Here is a 22,554-nt window from a genome sequence, read left to right on the forward strand (position 1 = left end):
GAATTCTCAAAGAGTTATATTGCTTTTATCATCTCTTATCTATATTTTAACTCATTTTGCTTTTTAAACGCTTACTAGTGGTATAAAGTAGATAAAGTTAATGAACAATTTCCAGTGATTAAACGAAATTTATTTAGCTGACCGGCAGCTACACATCTGAAAATTTGGAGATGGACTGCGGTTCGAATCTTGGCAAATGAATAGTGCTGCATGTGCGTTTTCGTGATTTTTTTTTTTTTTTAATGTAATTTAGACAGCTTTCCGTAGGCAGCTCTTTCCGAAAGCATGTCTCATCTTAAGCATCTAAGCAACCCTTGCATGACTGATAACATATAATATTACTCACTAAACAGGAAATTTTGGTGCCTTTCTTTTTATATAACATAAATACGAACTGAATTCTTAAGAAAACACCCGAAAAGGTATCCCACCAATAGCAAGCATCCGCTAATATGGAAGTGGATAAGATACCAATAATAATACCAATAATTTTCGACCCATGATCGAGTTGCGGCGAACGGACCGTTTGCATAGATTTTTCATGTTTTTTCCCTGTGTTACATGAATACAAGCCTATTGCCTTCTGTAAGTCCTTCACAGACGTATCGTTTCTCTTAGGCAGATAGCATTGGTGGGCTTTGCAATATTCACAGAAGCCAGCTCTCAAGTGACAGATAGCCATTCGCTTTTTTGTTTAAAATACCCTAACCTGTTCTTTCTTCTTCAAAATTTGTTTCATTGAGCATTATAGAGAATTTTGTTGGGTTTAATCAAAGGAAATGATCAGTGAATTGATATTTAAAAGTTAAAATACTTCACAGCAATCTGAATTTTTTAAATTTTAAATCTTAAAATTTGAATTTTCTTGGATGAAATTTTCATGCGTTTCAATCTGAAATGCAAATGCACATTTTTCTTATAAGTGGGCTGTTTTTGAAGCCGATTTAAATTTCTATTTTGTGATAGAGTTACATTTGTTAGAAATTAATTTCGGTAACAGACAAATTTGATATTTAGTTTCTTAAATGATCATTAACGCTAACAAATGTTGCTGATCAAGCTGTGATCGTAATTCATAATGCGGTCTAACATTCCAGCATTCAAGAATAAGGCATGGCCCAGCTTTTTTCTCCAATAATCCCTAACGAAGCGTTTTCGAAATACACCTCTAAACCTTAAGAATTATTAACCGAAACAAAAGAAATGCGATCGTGACTTATGGTCCCGATTTAACCTCAAGAGACCTCTTCTTTCTCCCCGAAGGCTTTCCAGTTCCTCGTGTTCGGCAGTTTGTCCCCACCTCCACCCCTGATTTTACAGGCTTCTTTTCGCTTTTTGTTTTACTTATACGGTATCCCAAATGCCTCCTAAATAAGGTTTAGGGCTATACAAGTTGACAATAACGGGGTCCGTTTCACGGAGTTGATGATTATTGGAAAGTTCATGATTCTGGGCCCTCGTGGGGCGTCTAAAAAGCTGTTATCTATACCACTTGCTGAGAAAGATGGTGTCGGGGAAATTTTTACGCCAACAAAAAGACTCTCGTTTGCCAGTTAGATTTTTTCCGTGATTAACATTTGCATACTTAATTGGTCCGTAGTCGGTTCAGTTTGGTATTGTTCTGGGATCGTTTTTCCCGCCACTGTTTTATGAGTCATATGCTTCAAGATCATGTTGCAAATAAATTACTATTATCGGTATGAGTATTGTGAGTGGTCGGGAACATTAAAAGAAGTTCCTGAAGCTGGTATTTATTTTCATTTATGTTTACTATTATAACTTGTAGTCTGCTGATTTGTTCAAATATTTTACGTATATTTATCTCCTGCTCGTAATATTACTGGAAGGTTGCCCGGCAATTTCGTTTACTTTTTTTTAGTGCAGAAATATATTTGCATGGTACACCCTTCAGTTATTACGAATATTCTGTATGTTAATGTATTGAGCTTGGTGTAAGAAAAGTAAGCATACCTGTATAAATTTAAAAAGGTTTAAAAAATAACTAAAATAAGCTCATAAAAATCTGTTTCCCTTTGTTTGAGTTAAAAAGAGAATGTTGGTTCTGATTAAATATTTTTACTTAAAAGGAGGTAAATATTAAATCACTAAGTTTTATCTGTAAAACTTATTGCCAGTCTGTAAGTGAATTTTATTTATTTATTTTTTTTAAAAAAAATTCAGATTTGCTTTTGTTTTTCTTTCACGTGTAAATATTTTCAATCTAACTTGATGACTCGCATATTCATCATAATGATTGTTATTTAAAATTAGAACTGTGTACAGTTATTAAAAAAATCTGATGTGGATACCAAATGACTTCCATGTACGGTCTATTAAATTATGGACATCGAATTTCAAAAGATATATTATTTCTCATTCAATGAATTCAGTCCTCGTTTCGCGGCAGGGCAAAAATACATAAAAAACTAAAAACACCGTCATTAAAAATTGTAAAATACAGAAAATCTAAACACCGGATGCAGTTAAAAACAGAATAAAGAAACAATTTTTGCAACTGAAATTGGAGTTTCTACGCCAAAACAAGCAATTTGGCCAACGAGGAGAAAGATTTTCGGTGCACATAAATTTAACCTTATGTCACTGGACAAAAAGACACTGAAGTTGGACACTAGCTGTAATTCTTATATTTGTAGAAAATGCAGTTAGTAGATCTTTGAAGATTATAGAAAGAGGTAGACGATCTGAGATTCTTCCGAGGGCAATTTAAGTATTTTTCGTTAGATTGTGATCCAGAAAATATATTGGCCACCACATTCATTCAATACTTTCCCTCGCAAAATATTTCTGCGCAGTCATCTTTCAGTTAGGGCGAGAAATCTTATTCATCTTTGCGTCATTGGGCTTTTGTCTAAATCACACACTAACGGCATTACTTAGGTCATGCTTCTGGTATCAAAGAGATTACTCTATACACCATAGACAAAAAGGGAAACCTTTTGCATTTAGTCTTGACGTAACTCTCTGATCGGCCGGAAGTTTTTGCTAAAAAAGCCCAAATTTCCCAAAACTGTTATGAGAAAGAAGTATTTTCATGGTTTTATTGCGAATATGCCTCTGGTACTGTATACATAAATTTATATACTAATATAGTGCCTTAAATTCTTGGACATACTTCAAGATGCATGTATCTATATTTTCTTGAAGAAGTCAAAAATGTTCTGGACCGTATATAAAATAAGGCTGTGCCGGTCAGAGGGGTGTCTTGTAGTTGCAATAATAAAAATTCTGAGTGCTAGCTTGGCAGTCGCTTTGGGCCAGTTATTTATGTCCTGATCACCATTCTTCGTAACCCAAAAAGCTTCATAGAAACATGTCTTGAGGCCTCTGCTTCCTCTAGTAAGAACTGCTTCCGCTAGAATGAAAAGACGGAATAATCCACAAGAAAAAAAATTTGCTGCTTCCATGATATGCATTGTCTCATATCCTTGAATCCTGTGGGAGATTTATACTGACTTTCTTGATCTAGTTAAATTTGGGTAATGAAATACTTTTATGGATTTGAATTTGTTTGATGTACAGAACTCTTGCCCTAAGATAGAAAGATAATTGCGCAGTAACATTTTGCGAGTGAAAGTATTGAATAAATATGGTAGCCAATATATTCTCTGGATCACAGTCTAAAGGAAAATATTTAAATTACCCTCTGAAGAGTGTCAGATTGTCAACCTTTTTCTATAAACGTCTATTTATCTGTAGTCTCCCAACAGAATAGCATCATTGGTAATCTTCCGAATACTTTTTCAGAAATAGAGACAAATTTAATTCAATCAACTCTAAAATTTTATGATGAATTTTCGTTGGGCATTTAAGCTGTTGTCCGTAACACATCATTTTCATCGTATCTGTATTAAGCAGCACCTTTTTCCACGTGTTTTAATATTTACGTGTCACAATTGACAACAGATATTAATTTTCGGGACAATAAAATGTATAGTTGTGTTCTTTATTTGAGAGTTTGGAATTACAACTTATTTTTTTGGGGGGGGTTGTCAGTATATTAGTTTAAGTAGGAGAAATTTTTATCATAGAGTTTAGAAAGCCATGCTATTACGATTTAATTTCGTTTAATGATTTTCTAACATATCTAATAAATGCCACAGTAATGAGTAAACGTTAGTCTTTGTTATGATTTTAAATCAAACTGCGTAGCACATTATTATGACTAAATTTTGAGCATTTAGCATAAATTATATACACAGAATGCACCAAGATGTTATATCACGCTGTTAATTTAATTAGTTCACGATTCTTTGGTAAATGAAATTTCTGTATTTTATACCCTGAAGAACGCTACGCCTTAAACATCTTGCCCCCCCCCTCCGAATGAGAAGCACTAGGGAAATATAGAAGACGTGGAATTGAAATTTTACATCGTCAGTTTACTAATCGCGTCTTCGGTAAGCTGTTTGTTTCCTTGACATATCCGAGCATTTACAAGACAGTCTGATTACAAAAAACTACTCGGGCGTAGTCTGTGAAGAAGCCTGGTCGGGAATTTGCAATTTCCATAACAAAAGCGGTCTTTCTTCGCCTTTAGACGGACCCGATGAGCTTTCCTTGTGGGCTGATTTTGTAGTTCGAGTAAATAACAGTTAAAAGGCGCTATCTGGATCAGAGAAGTTCTTGAGGGAGATGCAGCTGCCTTTCCCCCTTCTTAAGCATACATACACACACACATACACACATGTATATATTTTTGTTTATTTGAAAGAAAAAAGAGAGTTCCGGTATTGTATAAGTAATTTTGTTTATATCCGGTACTATTGTGACACGCCTAAGATAATTTAAATGGGCAGTAAAAGAATGCAATCGTGAGTATTATGTTTTAAACAATTGATGAACTATAATGTCACGATCAGTGATGGATTAGTCACAGTATATTGCTTTCATTTTTTTTTTACGTTCGTTTTAACTGATTTCTGTATTTATCACAATAATACGTGAGGAAAGGTATGCAGTTAACAGAGGCTGTTCGCAGATTTTTTTTAAATGATTTTGCTTTTCTATAAAAAATTCGTCTGCGTGGAATTTTTCTTTTAACTTCAGTTACATTTTTCAAAGTATAAATTATCATCTGCCACTTTACAATTTTGTTTTGGCTTTAAAGAAGCAATGGCTGGAACGCTATGTCGGTGCTCTTTCCGAAGAAAATTATTCCTATCTAGTTATTAAGAAACACCGTGAAAGCGATGGTTTTTCGATAACTAAAACTACGATCGGTAATATTGCCAACAAGAAAGGAAGAAAACGTCAAAGTTTGGCTTCAGGTCGAGAAATTGTTCTAAATACAAAAACGGTTGTTGCAAAAGAAATTCTGCCGAGTCAGAGGACAGTTACAAAACCATTAAAATGCTCAGTGTCAACTGCAAACAAAGTAATTAATGCTGATTTGAATCTTAAAAAGCCGTAACAATATAATGTGCGTCGTCTTTGTCTGCGACATACCGCTGAACGCAGAATCCTTTATGAAAAAACATTGACCTCGGGCAGAAGTGGAAAAGTGTTATCACAGTAAATTAATCCTAGGTGTATTTAAATGACTGCAATAAAAAGAGGCCCATTTATTACCATCAAAGAGAAGAAAAAATATTAAAACATGGTTCAAAGAATCTAAAGAAAGTTTTCCAAAGCGATTTATGATTGTTGCTGGTTTCCCATATAACGGCAAATTAAAACTAAAGAAAGTGGAGAAAAATGTTAAGATCATTTCCGCATATTATCAAGAACACATTTTTTAACCAAATTTTCAAATACGAAATACCTTCTGTTTAGCCACAGTGCCATCAATCAATAGAACTACATCAAGACAAAGCCAGCAGCCACACGTCAAAATCCACTGTTAATTTCCTATGGAACAAGAAACAAGTATCTAGGCCAGGGATGGGCAAACGTTTTCGGTCGCGGGCCAAAATTCGGGAAAAAAAAAAGTTTGGCTGGCCAAGATAAATTTTTCTAAAATTTTAAAAACAATGTACAAGTATTACAATTTAAATATGTTAATGAGATGAATGAAATTGCGATTTCATTTTTAAAAGTTCCTTATAATGAGGTTCGAAGTGAGATGCACTGATTCTAAGGAACGAGGGTAAATGCTCATCTGTCAGTATAGTTCTGAAGTAATTATTTCTAAGGTTTATAGTTGAAAACACTTCTTCAGATATATAAGATGAAGTAAACATAGCACTGTTTTTCTGAGCGTGTGATATTAAATTTGGGAAACTTACTTTCGATAATGATTTGTAAAACTCTAACTTCGGCATATTTAGAAACAACTGCTTGGGATGATTTTTAGATTGCAACTCTGTTCATTCAAGCTGCAAATCTAACATCACTACTTCACAATTTTCGTTGAAAGGCATGGTAAAAATTTCTAATTCTGTTTGAATGGCACTGAAATCTTGAAATCTGCGTTCAAACTCAAAATGCAGTTTTTTTTTTTTTTTTTTTTTTTTTTTTTTCCAAGCCATCTTCGTAATTCTTAAGCTTAGTTGAAGCATGCCGGTGTACCAACAACTGAGTTTTGTTTAACCTATGGTACGCAAAGCTGAATTCTCCTAGGAGACGGTCACAAAGGAATTTTAAATAGATTTTAAGTACCACTATTTTGAACTGTCTCATAAACAATCACAAGGATCTAATCTCTGCGGAGTAAGTAAAAGCGAAATCATTAAGCTTAATTTTATTTAATGGTGGCTATCATAATTGTAAAAAATTATCGTATGATTGTTAAACTGTAAGTAGCAGTAGATTCAACTTGTAGTTGCTACAGCCTACCTAAGTTTTGGTAATGAGTTCACCTTACCTATGTTTTGGTAATCAGTTTTATTTTATTTTCATTCTTATCTTATAAAGATTGAGTTAAAGCTGTATAAAGGGAAAAAATCGCATTAAATAGCTCGATTCGAGCTAGTAGCTTGGAAAAAGGATACGAAATACAAATTAAACTTGATTTAATGATCCTCATCTATAAAACCATGGAAAGGTGGTTCGGATCTTCCACAAAAGTAATATATGGGAAAGGAAATTAATTTAATATTACATCAATAATATAACTTATTTAAGTAAAAGATTTATTTATTGCAGAATAATGTAAAATAATCCGAGGGTTCCCTTCTAGAAGAGAATGTTTCGCTACTAAAACTCGTCAAACATTAATTTTTATTCATATTCGCAGAACATTCTTTTCTTGAAGAGTTAGTTAAACTTTTGGCGTAATATTAATTAATAATAAGTATTTAGATTGAGCTGCATTTTTTATATTATGTTATATTGCATATTAGGGCTATCTACACAATGGAAGGGATGCCTTCATGGAAGACTTTCCATAGGAAACTAGTTCGTATTTATTTTACACATGGCGGAAGACCACGAAAACGGTCTTGGAACCAGCCCTGTTCGCCGGGATAGTAACCCGGATCGGGCTATCAGTGTTCAGCGGTCTTACCTGCTTCTCCGCTAATGGCTGTAATATACATTAAAAAACTTTTTCATGGTAAATTCCGGTTTACAGAATTGTTTTATCTTTTTTATGAGTCTAACGTCTGCTTATTTATGCAATTGTCCATTTATCCAGATCCAACCGTTATTAAACGGTAATTAAATGAAATGAGTATCAAATTACAGCATAGCACGAATATTTGATTTTCTCAGCCGCTTGATTTTTTTTATGAAAGCCGTAAAAACTTTCTGAGGTTATTTGAATATAGCCAAGCACACATGGGCTATCTATTCTGAGGTATGTTTTCGTGGTGCATTTTTAAAGGCAGATTAGCTCATATTTACATTACATATGAGAAAAACTCCAGAATCCAACCATGCAACCAACCCATCCGCCTGGGTTGGAACCCGACTTCGAACGACCAGTATCCAGTGGTCTTAAACACTCGGCCCCTGGAAGAGGGGCGAAAGTATTAGTTACATAAGAAACGATGTGTCCCAAAAATGAATATTACTATTCATTCTTCTTTGTTGCTGTATAATATTAAATTCACTTACTTGAAAAGTGCTTTCAAAGTGTGAATGTTAATAAGTAAAGTAATGAAGTCTTATACAGTACTTTAAATAATAAATTTTATAAGTCCTTTAGAATATTTGTAGTTGCCAAGCACTACCTTGCAATGTGTACAATGATTTCGATTGCTATATACAAATGTCTGTTAATCTCTTCTCCATAATATGTAATGCTGGTTAAATTGATGAAATCTTATTGTATCCGTAATCTTTTATTGAAAATAATTGCAGCTTTCTGGTTTATATGAGATAGCATTGGCCCATATCTGGATACTAGTGTAGTGATTTCAGTCTGTACGAATAAATTTTAATTCATCGGAATATCTCTTCGTGTAACTTGGAATCCCTTATTCTGAGTGCAGTTTCCGATGAAGAAAAAGAGCTTATTATGCATTTATACAGTATAAAAATTCTTATTTTGTAGTTAGCCTGATTATTTTTTCTGTAGCTAAACACTTTTATTATCAATTTTTTTTAACATTCTCCCTTTGTGTTTCAAAATACTTTAGGTAATTAAATGTCTCTTCATTATTTCTTTCAGCGTGGATCCTAATGCAAATTAAGAAGAAAACTGATGTAAATGTCATATAATTTCCTATCAATTTCCTATCAGATGGAGCTTACGATAAGAAAAAATAATTTCCTTACATAAATGGGAATAAAAAATAGATATAAATGAAGGAATTATTGTGTTTTTGCATCAATTACGATAATAATATGCTTCAAGCAAAATGTCTGCGATTTTTTATTTTATTTTTAAGTCTTGGACTGAGGGTAGAATTATGAATTGAAACTGAAAAAGAATCCATTGCAGTCTTTATTTATAAGATTAAAACTAAAAAAAAGAGGGGGGTGTGGGACACAAGCGAAGTTTTAATATGGTCGCCTAGAGGAGTAATCATAGACATTCTTTGCCTTGAAACTGGTTATGATATTTCTGATACCTTTGTTTCCCTGTTTCACGGACTATTATATTTTTCTTCGTCATTGCAGAATGTTCGGCCAAGGATGGAGAAGAGGACTCTGGTGAAGAGGGCGCCGTCCTCCAAGCACTGTCCCGGATATGTCCCCCACTTCTGGAGGTGAGTGCCGTTCAATTTGTTTCGCCAAACTCTGCATTCATCTGTCCATTTACACGGAAAGAAATATATTAGATCATGTATGTGTTTAAACGTGGTTGAAAATTTCTTAGAGAATGGTCGTGCTGCGAGATTAATATGTCGCAGCACTTCAACCCACGCAAATGTGAGTGACAACATGCGATTGCGAGACACGTTAATAGCTGAGAATTGCGATCTAACTGATTTGTCGTTTTATGGAATAAAGTTATATAGTAAATTAATAGAAGAAAATAAGTCAAAAATTAAATAATTTTACTTTGAATATACAGCTTGAAATAAATAATTCATCATCCAACACCTCCATGTAACTAGTACTTAATCAAATATAGTGTGACATTTTCTTGCGACAGTTATAATCCTGAATGTAAAGCACTCATGTTTGATTTGGATTTGCATATTTATCAAATAGAGCTGTTACTTTTTTCTTGGGGGAGGGGTCTGACATACTTATTGAATAACTGTGGGTGGGAACATAGTTGGACCAAAAGTAATTGCAGTTACAATTCTACTATAATAAAAATAAAATTATATGACTGTATTGTATTTAAATTGTATAGTTAGTTACTTTGCGGTTCCAGTTACAATGTAATTAAGATAGTGTAATTATAATAACAGTATAAATGTAATTACAATATAATCCAAATTAAATCACACTACAAAGCTTACAATAGCTTTTTAATTAAAATAACAATGTAATTGTCTTATTGTATATAGAATTACATTATAATTCCAATTATAATTGTGTTAACTGTAATTGCATCATAATTGTAGCCACAATTTAATTATCATTTCAACTACATTGTAATTCATTTAGCAAAAACTTATATTACGATATATTATGATTGATTAACGCCTTCTTGTGAGATGGAAGTAGGAAGAATATTCGTTTTATGTTAGCGTTAATCAAATACTATAAGGTATTTCTCCCACCTCCTTAGCATGCCTTTGTGGTATAATGGCCAGCACAGTCGGAGCGTATTTAAAAGGTCCGAAGTTCCATTCCCGGCGAATGCATTGCTCATTTGTCATGTCTTCCCTCATCAAAATATCCTAATGTCTCTACAGTGGCGCCCCAACTAAAAAAATGTGGTGGATGATAAGTCTCCACCACCAGGATTTGGCGATTGAGTCCCCTAATCACCAGTCGCCCTTTAAAGAGAGTATGTAAGGTATTTCTCCCGCCTTCTTACCATGTCTTCGTGTAATGACCAGGACACTCGGCGCGTATTCGAGAGGTTCGAGTGCCAACGAAGGCATTGCTCATTTTTCATGTCTCCTGTTTCGAAATTACCTAATGTCTGTACCTACGCATACTGGCTAGTTTCCATTAAATAGAAATTAGTTAGTGTGTACTCTAATCAGAGACTGTCAAACGTTTTAGCAGATAGACTTGCTCAGTAGAGGCGTCAAATAGAAAATACTCGTAAAAAATATACTCTCCACCAAGAGGATTGCACTTCCCGTAGTGACAATGCGAAAGGTTTGTGTAGTTCTGTACTTGATGTATTATACAAATAGTACCAAAGGTTTTTTCCAGTTCTGTACATGTTGTATTACGCAAATTTTCAAGAGGTGCTTCATATAGACACCAAAACACGAAGTGTTAAGATAGGAAAGAATCGAGCAAGTTTTTGAAAAACTGAACTGTCAAAACAAAACTGTAGAAGCAAGGTAAAGATTGGAAGAACGTAATATTTAAAAAAACTAAATTAAATAAATTATAAACGTATCTCTGTGTTTCAGAATTTATGCCTGATCAGCCGAATATATAATCCGATGATATAAAAATTTTGGTTTTTAATGAAATTTTGAATTGTTCAATTATTAAAAATATCGCAGGAAAGATCTTATTAAAACGGGAACAAATTTCGTGTTTTCTTCTTCAATATAAAGTAAATTGAAATTCTGTAAATTGAAATCCGAGGGCCGTTGTAGTCGAAAAGACACTGGAAGTAGGCCTTTTTCGCTGATCTCAGAACAGAATAGTCTATAAAAATTGGTAGTGTACTAGATGATACAGATTTTCCTTAAATAGCGACTGGCAAAAAGATGTGACCTGTCAGTACCTGATTTTCACATACTTCTAGTGATACCATCAATTTCTCGTTAAGTTATTAGAAGCTTCTGTCTATTGCTGTATGTCTATTGCTTCTATCTACTGCTTACCAAATGTTATTATGTTCGCCAGATTTCGATAGCCAATATCTCTGTCTTGATTGAAGTTTAAACGATCTGTAAGTAATTAACTCTTGTAATAAACAAATAGTACAAAAAGAAGTTGTATGTATAAATACTAAGCACACACCCAAACATCATATATATGATCTATCTTTTAAGTTCTGACTCTTCCTTTTAATTTAACTATATATATACATATGTGTGTGTGTCTGTGTGTTTAGTATTTATACATTATAACCATAATAATATCATAATTTATACATAATAATCAATATACGTTGAAGAGTCCGTAGTTTTTTTTTTTTTTTTTTTTTTTTTTTTTTTTTTTTTTTTAAAGCAGGAGACGTAAAAAATGTGCAGTACCCTGGCCGGGACTCGAACCCTGGACCTCTGGAATATTCGTCGACTATGCTACCAGTTACACCCCAAAGGTATGCGGAAAGGAGGAGAAAATACCTTATATGATAATCCTTTTAAAGGGTAACTGGGGATTAGGGAATCCATTCGCGAAATCGTGGTGGTGACGAATTGTCGTCCACCAGCTTTTAGTTCGGGTGGCACCTCTAGAGTCATTAGGTCTTTTTTAATTATCATCATCATCATTATTATTATTATTATTATTTTTTAAAAGCAGATGTGAAACACGTGCAGTGCTCTCGCCGGAACTCGAGCACTGCACCTCTCGAATGCACGTCGAGTATGCTTCCAATTACATCACAAAGGCGTGCGGAACGGAGAGAGAAATTACCTTCTAACGTTTGCTTTCTAATTTATTTATTTTTCTTTTCTATCCCAGATATAGTAATATGTGCCTTTTCATTGCGTCATTTCAATATTAATCCCTATCATATGTTTCTTAAGCAGCGTTAATGGCGCATTTATTTGCATAATCGTAAAAGTGAAACCCGATGTGTGTTTTATCCAATAGTAAGGGAAAGACTAAAAATCTACGCCTAACACAGATTGTTGCTTCACTTTTATGATCAATATCGTATTCTCTTTTCGCTGATACTTCTGTCCTAATAGCATGTCATTTATCTTCTCTTCTTTTTCTGTCGCCTGCATTTGTATCAGACGTAAACCTATAGTTGCCAAATAGCGGGTGGGCTTATCTTAGGGCCTGTGTATACCTTTATTCACAGTTATGCAAAAGACTAGAGAGAATTTGTGAATATACACAACATCCTGTTGTTAGATGAAAGATCAATAAACAAACAAAACAAAAAAACAACAACAACAACAAAAAAAAAAAAAAAAAAAAAAAAAGTCAGCTATATCATCCTCTTTTTTTCTTCTCTAATACTATACTAAATTTCTATTATTATATATATATAAATGTGCGCCGAACTTTATTATAATATTTCATAGTAAACTTCAATTCGTTTTAAATTCAAGTTCAAAATTCATAATAATGGAGGTAATAAAGTTGTGTCCGTTCTGGCATCTGTTGCACATGCATGCGTGACCACTGGAAATTCCGAACCATAGTTTACCATTCTGACAATTCAACTTCTCCAACCGCGACCGTCAACGCAATGGCAGGAATGAAAGGATTAGATAATTACGTATTTTGGGCTTATCGAATATGAAAGCTTTGTCCGATCGGGTCAAGCGCTGACGCCATTCCATTGTCCACATATGTGACCCGTCGTGTCGCAACGTCCGATTATTGAGTCACGCGAGCGACCGTGACACGTTCAGGGCGGAAAGAAATTGAGAGTTTTGAAGTTGTATAATCTGCCGCCGACACAACTTCATCTCGGCGGTGTTTAACCCGTCCGTTTTCAAATAAATGATCTGCTTCTGTCTATTTATTTATATATCTTGATTTCCTGTCAAGTTTAACAATCGAGTTTTTTAATTAGATTTATAACCTGTTTTGCTGAGTTTGATGTTTTTGGTACGCCTTTTCAGTGTCTTCTTTTGATATTACTGAACTAAATTTTATTCCAGAAATGCTGCAGAATTTCGATTATTGGATGTAATCCGTATTAGTAATGCTTCGGGTATCTAAATGCTGGGAAAGGACATAGATATTTCTGTATGCTAATACATATGAAAATATTTGATCAATTTATACAAGCATTGCATATCATTTCTTATCTTATTAAATTTAAATCAAGTTTTATGAGGTACTACATTAGAATCTGATTATAAGAGTTAATGCGCCTCGATAGTACTTCTGGTAATTGCATTCGGAAAGATGTTGCCATTTCTTGATAAAAATGCTAACGAAAGCAAAAATATATAGTCAATATATTTCATTTCTAAGCCTGTTCTGGTACCTTAGTGAATTAAATAATGTATAAAAATGAAAGTTTGATTACTCAGTCACGCAAATATCAGTTTATTCACTGACTCGAAATTTTGCCTTGTTAGCTAATTTCAGTATAATCCATAGGTTATCAGGCATCTCGAATTGTAATTTTGTTTCTGAGGGATGTCCAAAAAACTACCAGGGGTACTAGAAATGTTCATAAATTTTTAATACTGACAACAAATGTCACATGTTTTGCCCACTTATTGGGCCCACTACTGGTCAAGTGAATAAGAAGTTGAAACGAATAGTTCACTCCAAGCGCAGATCCCGGCAAATAGACATTTTTGTACTTTCTGGGTGTGTTACGTGAACACGAGCCAAACTCGATCACTCTAAGAATTTGATAGGAATCTCTCAACATTTTGGAGCCGTTTCTGGCATAATTTTTAGAAGTCTAGGAGAGAGTATATCAGGTGTGGTACATTTCTGGCCAGACATGCATGAAAAAATCATAAACTTTTCGCACCACTTGGTGAAGACTCATCTTCTGGTTTCGCACAGATATGGATCATTATGCAGAAAGCAATTAACGCTTTTAAGGTTTAAGTGATCGATGTGTGACAACACAGAAATTTGTAGAGGATTTTCCTCTAGCTGAAATGCAGGCTCATTAACGGCGAGCCAAGCTGGGAATGATGTCGTTGATTGCTTATTAGAGCAGTTGCAGCCATTCTTGTAGTAATGCATGTCGGTGTTCATGAGGGGTTCATGGCAGCACACTGCGACCTGCTATCCGTACCCAACATGTCCCACATATGTTCTATGAATATTCAGGTGCGGTGATGTAGCAGGCCACGGCAGATGTGGAATGATTTCACTTTCCAGACGACTCCCCACCTATCGCGCTCTATGCGGGCAAGCATTATTGTCCATAAATATCTCGGCGGTACCCATGGCAGCGATAAAAGGACGCACAAGAGGTTGTAGAATCTCGTAGCGATACCGGATAGCTGTAGCGGAACCACCAGAAATCACGAAGAGGTCGGTGCGGCCGTTTGTTGCTATCCCGGCCCACACAAGTAAGCCTTCTCTTCTGTAAAATATCTTCTCTTTCGATGATATTTGGCGCCCGATAACGTGTCCCTGATTCTCGCCATATCATATCATTGCCCTTCGAGAATCGTTTTGGATGTTAAATCGAGACTCATCCGTCAAGAATATGTGATCCCACTGCTTTGGTGTCCAACCGCGAAATTCACGAGCCAATTCAACCACACCCTGATATGCGATGGGGACAAAGGAACACAAACCAACAGGTCGTCGGGTGTACATTCCATCTTCATGCAGTAGACGTCACACAGTTTGGAGGGATATGGGCCTTCCTGCAGCGGCAGAGAGATGCGACGCCAGCTGTCGTGCTGTTATTCATCTACGTCATCTTGCACATAGACACAGGATGCGATCGTCTACCGTTGTGTTAATCGTCCGGCGTCCAGACACATGTATTCTGCAGGGGTTTTGATCCTTTTGGTAACGATTCCACAGACTATCGATGAGTTTTCGATGGATATTCAGCTCCCTCGCAACAGCGCATTTTCTCGCACCAGCTTGCAAAATCCCGACAGCCCTACAACGCATTTCATTGTGCAGATGGTGTCTTCGGCTCATGCTTTCCGCTTTGGCTTTCTCGGATTACAGAAAACTATCGGTACCTGTGAACTCACCCATACGTCTGGCATGCCCCTATTTTAAGGCGTTGTGTTGTGACTGCGCGATTGCGTTTTGGTTTTCTGTTTGCATTCGGCGATGGAACCTCTACCTCTATAAATTGTGTACTTTAATTCCGCTTTTTACATTCGTATCTTTCCTTTTAGCGTTTGTTGCTTATTTTTTAGCACGAGTTTGTATCTCCTGTAAAGTAATGCAATAATCTTATAATTTATTATTTTTCATTCAAAGTTATTGAAACAAAACAGACAAACAAACAAAATCGCCGTTTTGTACGTTTCATTTTCATGGTTTCAGTTTAGTATATGTGTTGCAAAAAGTACCAACTTACACATCTTAAACCAGAATCTTATTTTTGCTGAAAGAAAAGGGTAAAGAATTTTTATTAATGTTACTATAAACTTTAATTAAGGGGCACAGATATAACCAAATTAATGCATTAAAATTCTTTATCAATTCAGTAATCAAGTATATTAAAATCTCTTTTAATTGGCAGTAAGTTTTTCTGGATAAATGAATATGCATTTTTAGAACATGTCTGATCATGTTTCGTTGATGCGATCTATAGAGAAATTGCCGCATGTGAAGTCCAATGGTCTTATTTTTTCGATCTATTGACCGCAATTAAACAAATAACATTTAAAATTATACAGGCTATTTAAATTTAAAACACATGCAGATAGTTTTATGTTTCATTAAAAAAAAAAAAAAAATGCCATATCTTTATCACATAAGTTTTCTGAATTTCTTACTGTTATGGCTTGCAACTTCGAATATACGCCTGTATACAAGATTGTCGCGCGAATTTTTATAATTCGCTGTGTATGGAGTGAAGCTTCGTAACATCCCGTGCTAATACAGATAAACTTTTGCTCGGCAAATCCTACGAATGTGTACAGTCTTTCAGCAACTTCCTTCCACATAACTTCTTGCTGTATATCGTCTCTCCCCTCATGATAATCTTTTCTTTTCCCTAGTAATATGCTCAATTATTTCGTAGTCGCATTGAGAAAGTGTGCAGGGAACAAAATTTTCCAAATCCTACCCATACTTGCACCTCCCCTTTATTAATGCTAACCTTCTCCGAACATGTAACTAAATCCAAAATGTCGGATACGAGCGCCGGACATTTTTTTAAGCAGAGAATCTTCAGTAATATTATATGAAATGACAAAAATAGGTTTTTGCTCTTAGTCAAGTAAAATGGAGCATTGCCTTTCGTCATTCGACTCGTCATCTATGACCGCGGTCTCAGGCCACAATTTACTCTAACGCAGCGATGCAAAGTAATATTTTTTAAAACCTGGATGCAATGATATCTATTTAAATGACAAGTTAATGACCATATACGGCGTAGAATAGCAACATCATCAGAATGGCAATATGTAAAGCCGCGTGAAGAATAAATTACAGCGTAAAGTAACTTAATATCAGGCAAAAATTTGAAACAATAAGCTGTAGATGTTCAAAAGCTTCCAAATAACATGTTTTGCTTTAGTTACATGCCAACGAACGTGTGTGTCTCATTGAAATTAAGAGCTCAGTGGAGGCTGGTGATAAGACTACTAAACACGTCCGGTGTTTGAAACCCCATCCAAAAGTTAACTGCATTGTTGTTTCTGTAGCTTTTTCCCATGTGAACGTGACGACGAGCCAGTTCCCTTAAAAAGCTATCCACGAAGGCATCTCTTCCCTTAAGTAGATAACTCTAATGATATTTGCTGTATGCAAATAACCTAGCACAACCTAGCCATACCGAAATTAAAACACAACATATCAAGCTTAAATCATTTTGTAACATATTTAATCGTTTAGACTTTCTTGGAAGTTTTTTATTAACAAAATTTTTGTTTTATGGTTATTCATTTCTTCTTTGCCAAAATGCACATAGGCTTCAAAATGTAAGCAAGTGGGGTTCGACACGTAAAAGCGTTGTTTCAATGGTATTAAATCAATTCCGCGCATTCTTCAAAACCTGTTGTATTCAGGACAGTTCTTTTACGAATTCCTCTTTCATTGATGTTAAAACTAATTGTTAATGAATATTAAGATTAATGATGGAATGAAGCGTGATAGTGATTCACATTTGAACTAAAAGACTAATCGGACTTATTATCACATCAAATGTAAGAAAAAATAATAAATTAAAAAAAAGCTTTCAGATTTCATATTACTTTTTTTTCATTTACAGACACATGCATATTTCGAGAGCATTTGGGCTAAGGCCACATTGGGCTAAAAATATTTAAAAACAGCATATCTTTAGAATTTCCGATGGATAGTCTCGCACGATGGAGATAAAAATCTTTTATTCCCTAAGGTCCTGCTCCTATTTCCTAAGGTTTTATTCCTGCTCGCTTTGCAATGGTTGAGTGTTTTAAACAAAAATTCCTTAAAGTTTTATAAAATATAAAATAGGGACTAAAACAAATTCAAAATTTGGGCTTCCATGGTGTCCATGTTGGAGTAAAGGATTATGGTATTCAAAATTTGATGATTCTAGGTACCGTTATTTTTTTTACAGTGCGAGAAACATACGTACAATCGTGTGGATTCTTCATTATTTATTTTCTTTAAATATAATGCAGGGCGATAATATTTGGTGACAACAATTTCAAAAGTGATACAGCCGTTTATAGTGATTCGACGCAAAATGACGTTTCGAGACTAATAGCCCTTCCGTGCTAACGCCCAATTTGGGCTAAAAAAGTCAATGCAAAAGTTAGGCAGTCATTTGTTTTTTCAGATTTACAACTAAGCCTATATTAAAGTCATCTATCTTTTGTATTTTTTTAAAATCTGCTCTTCTCAGATTATCTTAAATCAAGTTTTCAATCTAAGTTAATGAGGCATTTATATGGCTATTATCTAAATGCGACATCACATGCAAAGCCGTGCATTTTTTTATGTCATTGCAAAACAGTTTATCTCTAAACTTATTTCCGGTATTATTGACTGACCGCTTTAGTCCGCATAACCTCTGAAGTATCGTCGCTTGTTAGGAAACGCTACATTGTTATAATTTTAAAAACATTTTGAGATTATTTTAATGTTTGTTGTTACTAATAGGACAAAAATATCTCCAACGAGTTCATTTATTTGAATTCACAGTTTATTAAGCAATGCCATCATAGGTCGTTAACCAGTTAAAGATCTCGAATTGTTCGTTTCGCAGAAACGTAAGATGTAGCTAATATCTCACTTTTTCTAATATCTCAATGAATATATGTATGTATAGTATATAAAGAAACGTAGTAATAGTCCAAAAATTAAAAACTAATGTTCTTTAAAACCAGTCCTGCGCTATAGCTGCAGGATTGAAGTAAATTAAACTTAAAGCATCTAAAGTTAAAATTAAATTGGAATCAAAGCAAGGTAATTCCTCTACAATATTAATAATTGCAGCCGTGGATAAGAGGTTTAACCGAAGATAAGAGATATGTTTAGATACAGTGTTAAACCTCTTGTCCACGGTTACAATTATTATTGTTGAGGAATTGCCTTGCTTTGATTCCAATTTAATTTTAACTTTAGATGATTTAAGTTTATATATATACATATATAAAACGAATAAAGAACTAAGTTTTTTAATGGGTGTAAAAAATTTATTGTTCATGGTTTGCATTGAAAACCGATAAATACCGATTTAAAACCAAGTAAAATATATCTTGATAGAAAAAATTGGAAGGTCCCAAAAGGATGAAATTTGACTAGTCACATCCAAGTGTGACTATCACAGGGTAAAAGGCACAGTGCTCTTTCACAGTTACAATGTAAATTGGACCTCTTTTGATAAATCCCTTTCATATCTGCATTCAAGTAAATGAAAGACAATCATAACAATAGTATCAACAATATATGCATTAAAAAAAGAAGTAGCTGCATCTTTGAGATCTCTTCATTTAGTTGACAGATTTGCTGCAACAGCTTTTTCCCAGAGCCTGAGAAAATGGACACTGTTTTACAAAGTTATTGATGGATTCAAATAAAACGCATTGAAAAATTGTACAATGAGAAGCATCCTTTGCTTTTTTGCCAAAAGATTTTCATTATAGTTTGAATTTTTATTTTATTTATAATTTTATTTTAATTTCTTATGGTATTCAGGAGCTTTTACTTTCCGCTGGTTGTTATGTGGAATTTCTGTTTTTTATATGTACAAAATTGTATTATTTTTTACTTTGCACCTTGCTCGACAGAGACGAGGTAGAAAAGTCTCTGAACACTGATAGTTCGACTCGGGTTCACATTCCGATTGATGGGCTGATTGTATGGAAGTTTTTTTAGTTTTCCCCATATGTAACGTGTATATGAGTCAATTTCACCTAAAAAGTCCTCCACAACGGCATTCCTCCTCACGGATAGATTGTCCTCGAGTCATTTGCGTAATCAATTAATTTAACGTTATATTTACGACTAATAAGAATAGATTAAAAAAGAAAATAGTGCATTCTTCATTAAATGAAATGAGATGCTCCCGTCTTCATCACAAAAGCAAACAAATTTTTATCTTAAGAATTTTAAATCCCTTAGTTCAGTTTTTAAATTTTGTTAAATTCAAGTTTAGAGTGACATTGGTTTTTTTGGAAAAGCTTTATACATTTCAGAAGAGTCTGTCAATTGCCTGCCGCTTTAAAGGAGTAAAAGTATGTCACTTAAACAAGCACAATGCAATCAAACAGTAAAACAAAAGCAGCTATGGAATAAAATAGAAAGGAGGTGGAATGCATGTTAAGAACAGAAACGAGAATATTGATTTCCTCTGTATTTAGATAATTCACTGTTAAACAGCAGCAGATTAATAAGAAATTATCGCATTTCACAATGCATGTTCTCAAAATAGAATTGGTCTGCATGCATGTCTTGCTCGCAACTGGAGAATCCCGGCGAGAATAGAGTTAATTGTTCTCGTTTTCTGTGAAAATCTTAATTCTTTGGTTTCTATAGAATTTCCAAAGCGCATAATATATGAATTGTGTTCAAAATTACGTGTAACTGCGAAAGAATTGAGATGTTTTTTAAATGCTGTTATTCTTGATTTCTTATCTTTGCCAACAACATTATTTTTATACAAAAAGCATGATCAGCGTTTCCAACTGAGAAAAATTACTTGTTGTGTCGAAGCAGTTTCCTTATTATCTGAACCATAGTGTTTAATAAAACTAGTATGTACGTTTTTTGCTAGATTCCTTCGTTATCTGTCTCTCTCATTTTACTTATTACCATGTGGTGAAGTAGGGTTGTGCAACCGAAAATAAATGGCAATCCTGAGAATCGTGTTTCTGTGCATCCGAAAAAAAATTATGTTGAGTTCATGTCCAATGGCTCACTGTTCACTTTTTGCACTTTTATGCAGTCTGTTTATGCAATTAATAAAGCAGCTCCATGCATCTTGAATATGCATCTCTGGCTACTCCTTACTAACTCACTGTCATTTGTATTGATTATAACAGCCGTGTTTACCAGTTCTGAAAATTATTTCGAAATATATCTATACATATAGTGAGAGAGAAGTACAAAGTAATAAAAAAATTAGAACCTAATTCACAAAGACAGAAATGAAATAAAAACCAGTAAAATCCCAAAATTTCCCACTAAAAATGTAAAAACAAATGAACTAAGAGTTTTCAAACCAGAATTCCCGATAACAACAGAAAGGAATTAAAAAAGAAGGGGAGGGAATAGGAATACATTTAAAATCTGATTCAACGTATCAAAAGGGGGTATATCAGATTCAGTTGAATCCTTTCTCCTAGGAAACCACTTTTACTCCAGACCCACTTTCGCTTACTATTGACTACTACACTCTGTTTTTTAAATATTTTAAAAGAACTTAAACTGTTACTTGTATTTTTTAACAAATTAGATGCTTGATTTACTATATTTTATTTTTATAGCTCCTTAATAAATTTAGGAGCATTTTTAAAACTGTATTCTTTTGTTCTTTTCTTATTAAAGCCGCATTTAAAATCTTGCTTCATTCCCCCCCCCTTGTACGAAGTAAAGGAAGTATTGTAATCGCGAAGAATTTCGGGTATCGTATTTCAACGAAAATATCTATTTATGTTTTCTGTTTATATACCTATTCTGGTACCCAGCTCGGTGAGCTTAGTTTTTTTGTTCTTATATGTTGGTCATTTGTGCACTTTTTGCTTTAAAAGTGATTGAATTATGTTATGTTCCGGTTAAGATTTTTATGCTTTTAGTTAATCTGTAATAGTTGTCGAATTATCAACACAGTTTTATTAAATTTTTGCTAAGCCTAACGAGGCCGTGATTTGTTTACATTTGAAACTCTTAGTAGAACAGTGAATTAAGTCAATTTGTACACAGGAAAAGCTGTCTTCCTGTCCGCTGGCCGAATTGCTTGTTTTGGCATAGAAATTCTGATTTTAATTTTAAAAATTATTTTTTAACTGTATTGGTGATTTTATGTTTTTCTGTATTTCATAATTTTTAATGAAGATGCTTTGAGTTTTTATGTATTTTTACTTTGCTGTAAAGTGAGAACTGAATTGATGGAATGAGAAGTATAAATTTAATAAAATTCGAGGATATAAGTTAAAATGAAATGCAGCAAAAAATGCGTATAATTTAATGTTCCGTACAGGGATGTCATGTGGTATTCACAGGAGATATTTTTTAAATACTGTTATTATTATTCTCCTGAGAAAGATTCGAATATGGAAAAAAATTTATTTTTCTTCTACCCCTAATAAAATCGCGCATTGTTCATGGAAAATGCAGTTTTAAATTGCTTCTGAAATTTCCTTTAATAGTCACTTAATTCCTTCCTGGGTCGTGATACATACATTGAGCAACCTTAAATCTGCTTTATGCAGTTTAAAAAAAGGTACGAAATCTCAGTGTCTTTTATCTGGGAGACCGAATTTTCTGCTCCGGTAACCCATAGAATTCTACGGTTCCACAAAAGATCATAATTGATTAACAACCAGTCTATCGAAAAGTCAAATCCCCCGCCCCCGTTTTTTTTTTTTTTTTTTTTTTTAATTTAAAATTGTTAGTTTTTCTCCCGCCTATTGGAGGTATATGAAAGGTGAAGTTTTTGCTTAACCGAAACCGATATTTGCCAGTTTTAAAAATGCAGCTCAACAGGACACTGCGAATATTTATGTGGGACTCTCTATATCGCGTCATCACTAGTGTTCACCTGGTACAGTGCTTCAAAGTACAAGTCGGACACTGATATTTTTGCATTCTACAAAACAATTTTCA

The 22,554-nt window shown here is 34.1% G+C and overlaps 1 protein-coding gene across 1 annotated transcript in view; it reads left to right on the plus strand.

Moving 5' to 3' along the window:
- The window catches only part of esn (espinas), a 350,301-nt gene that overhangs the window by 41,593 nt on the left and 286,154 nt on the right, over positions 1 to 22,554 (plus strand). The window contains exon 2 of the mRNA XM_085822642.1: positions 9,025 to 9,113. Within this exon, the coding sequence (XP_085678768.1) occupies positions 9,040 to 9,113 (74 nt within the window). The 5' untranslated portion in view covers positions 9,025 to 9,039. The remainder of the gene's footprint in view (positions 1 to 9,024; positions 9,114 to 22,554) is intronic.

The sequence above is a fragment of the Stegodyphus dumicola genome, chromosome 8, assembly GCF_044657685.1.
Source record: "Stegodyphus dumicola isolate Sdum_Otavi_A_Nest chromosome 8, ASM4465768v1".
Lineage (NCBI taxonomy): Eukaryota > Metazoa > Arthropoda > Arachnida > Araneae > Eresidae > Stegodyphus > Stegodyphus dumicola.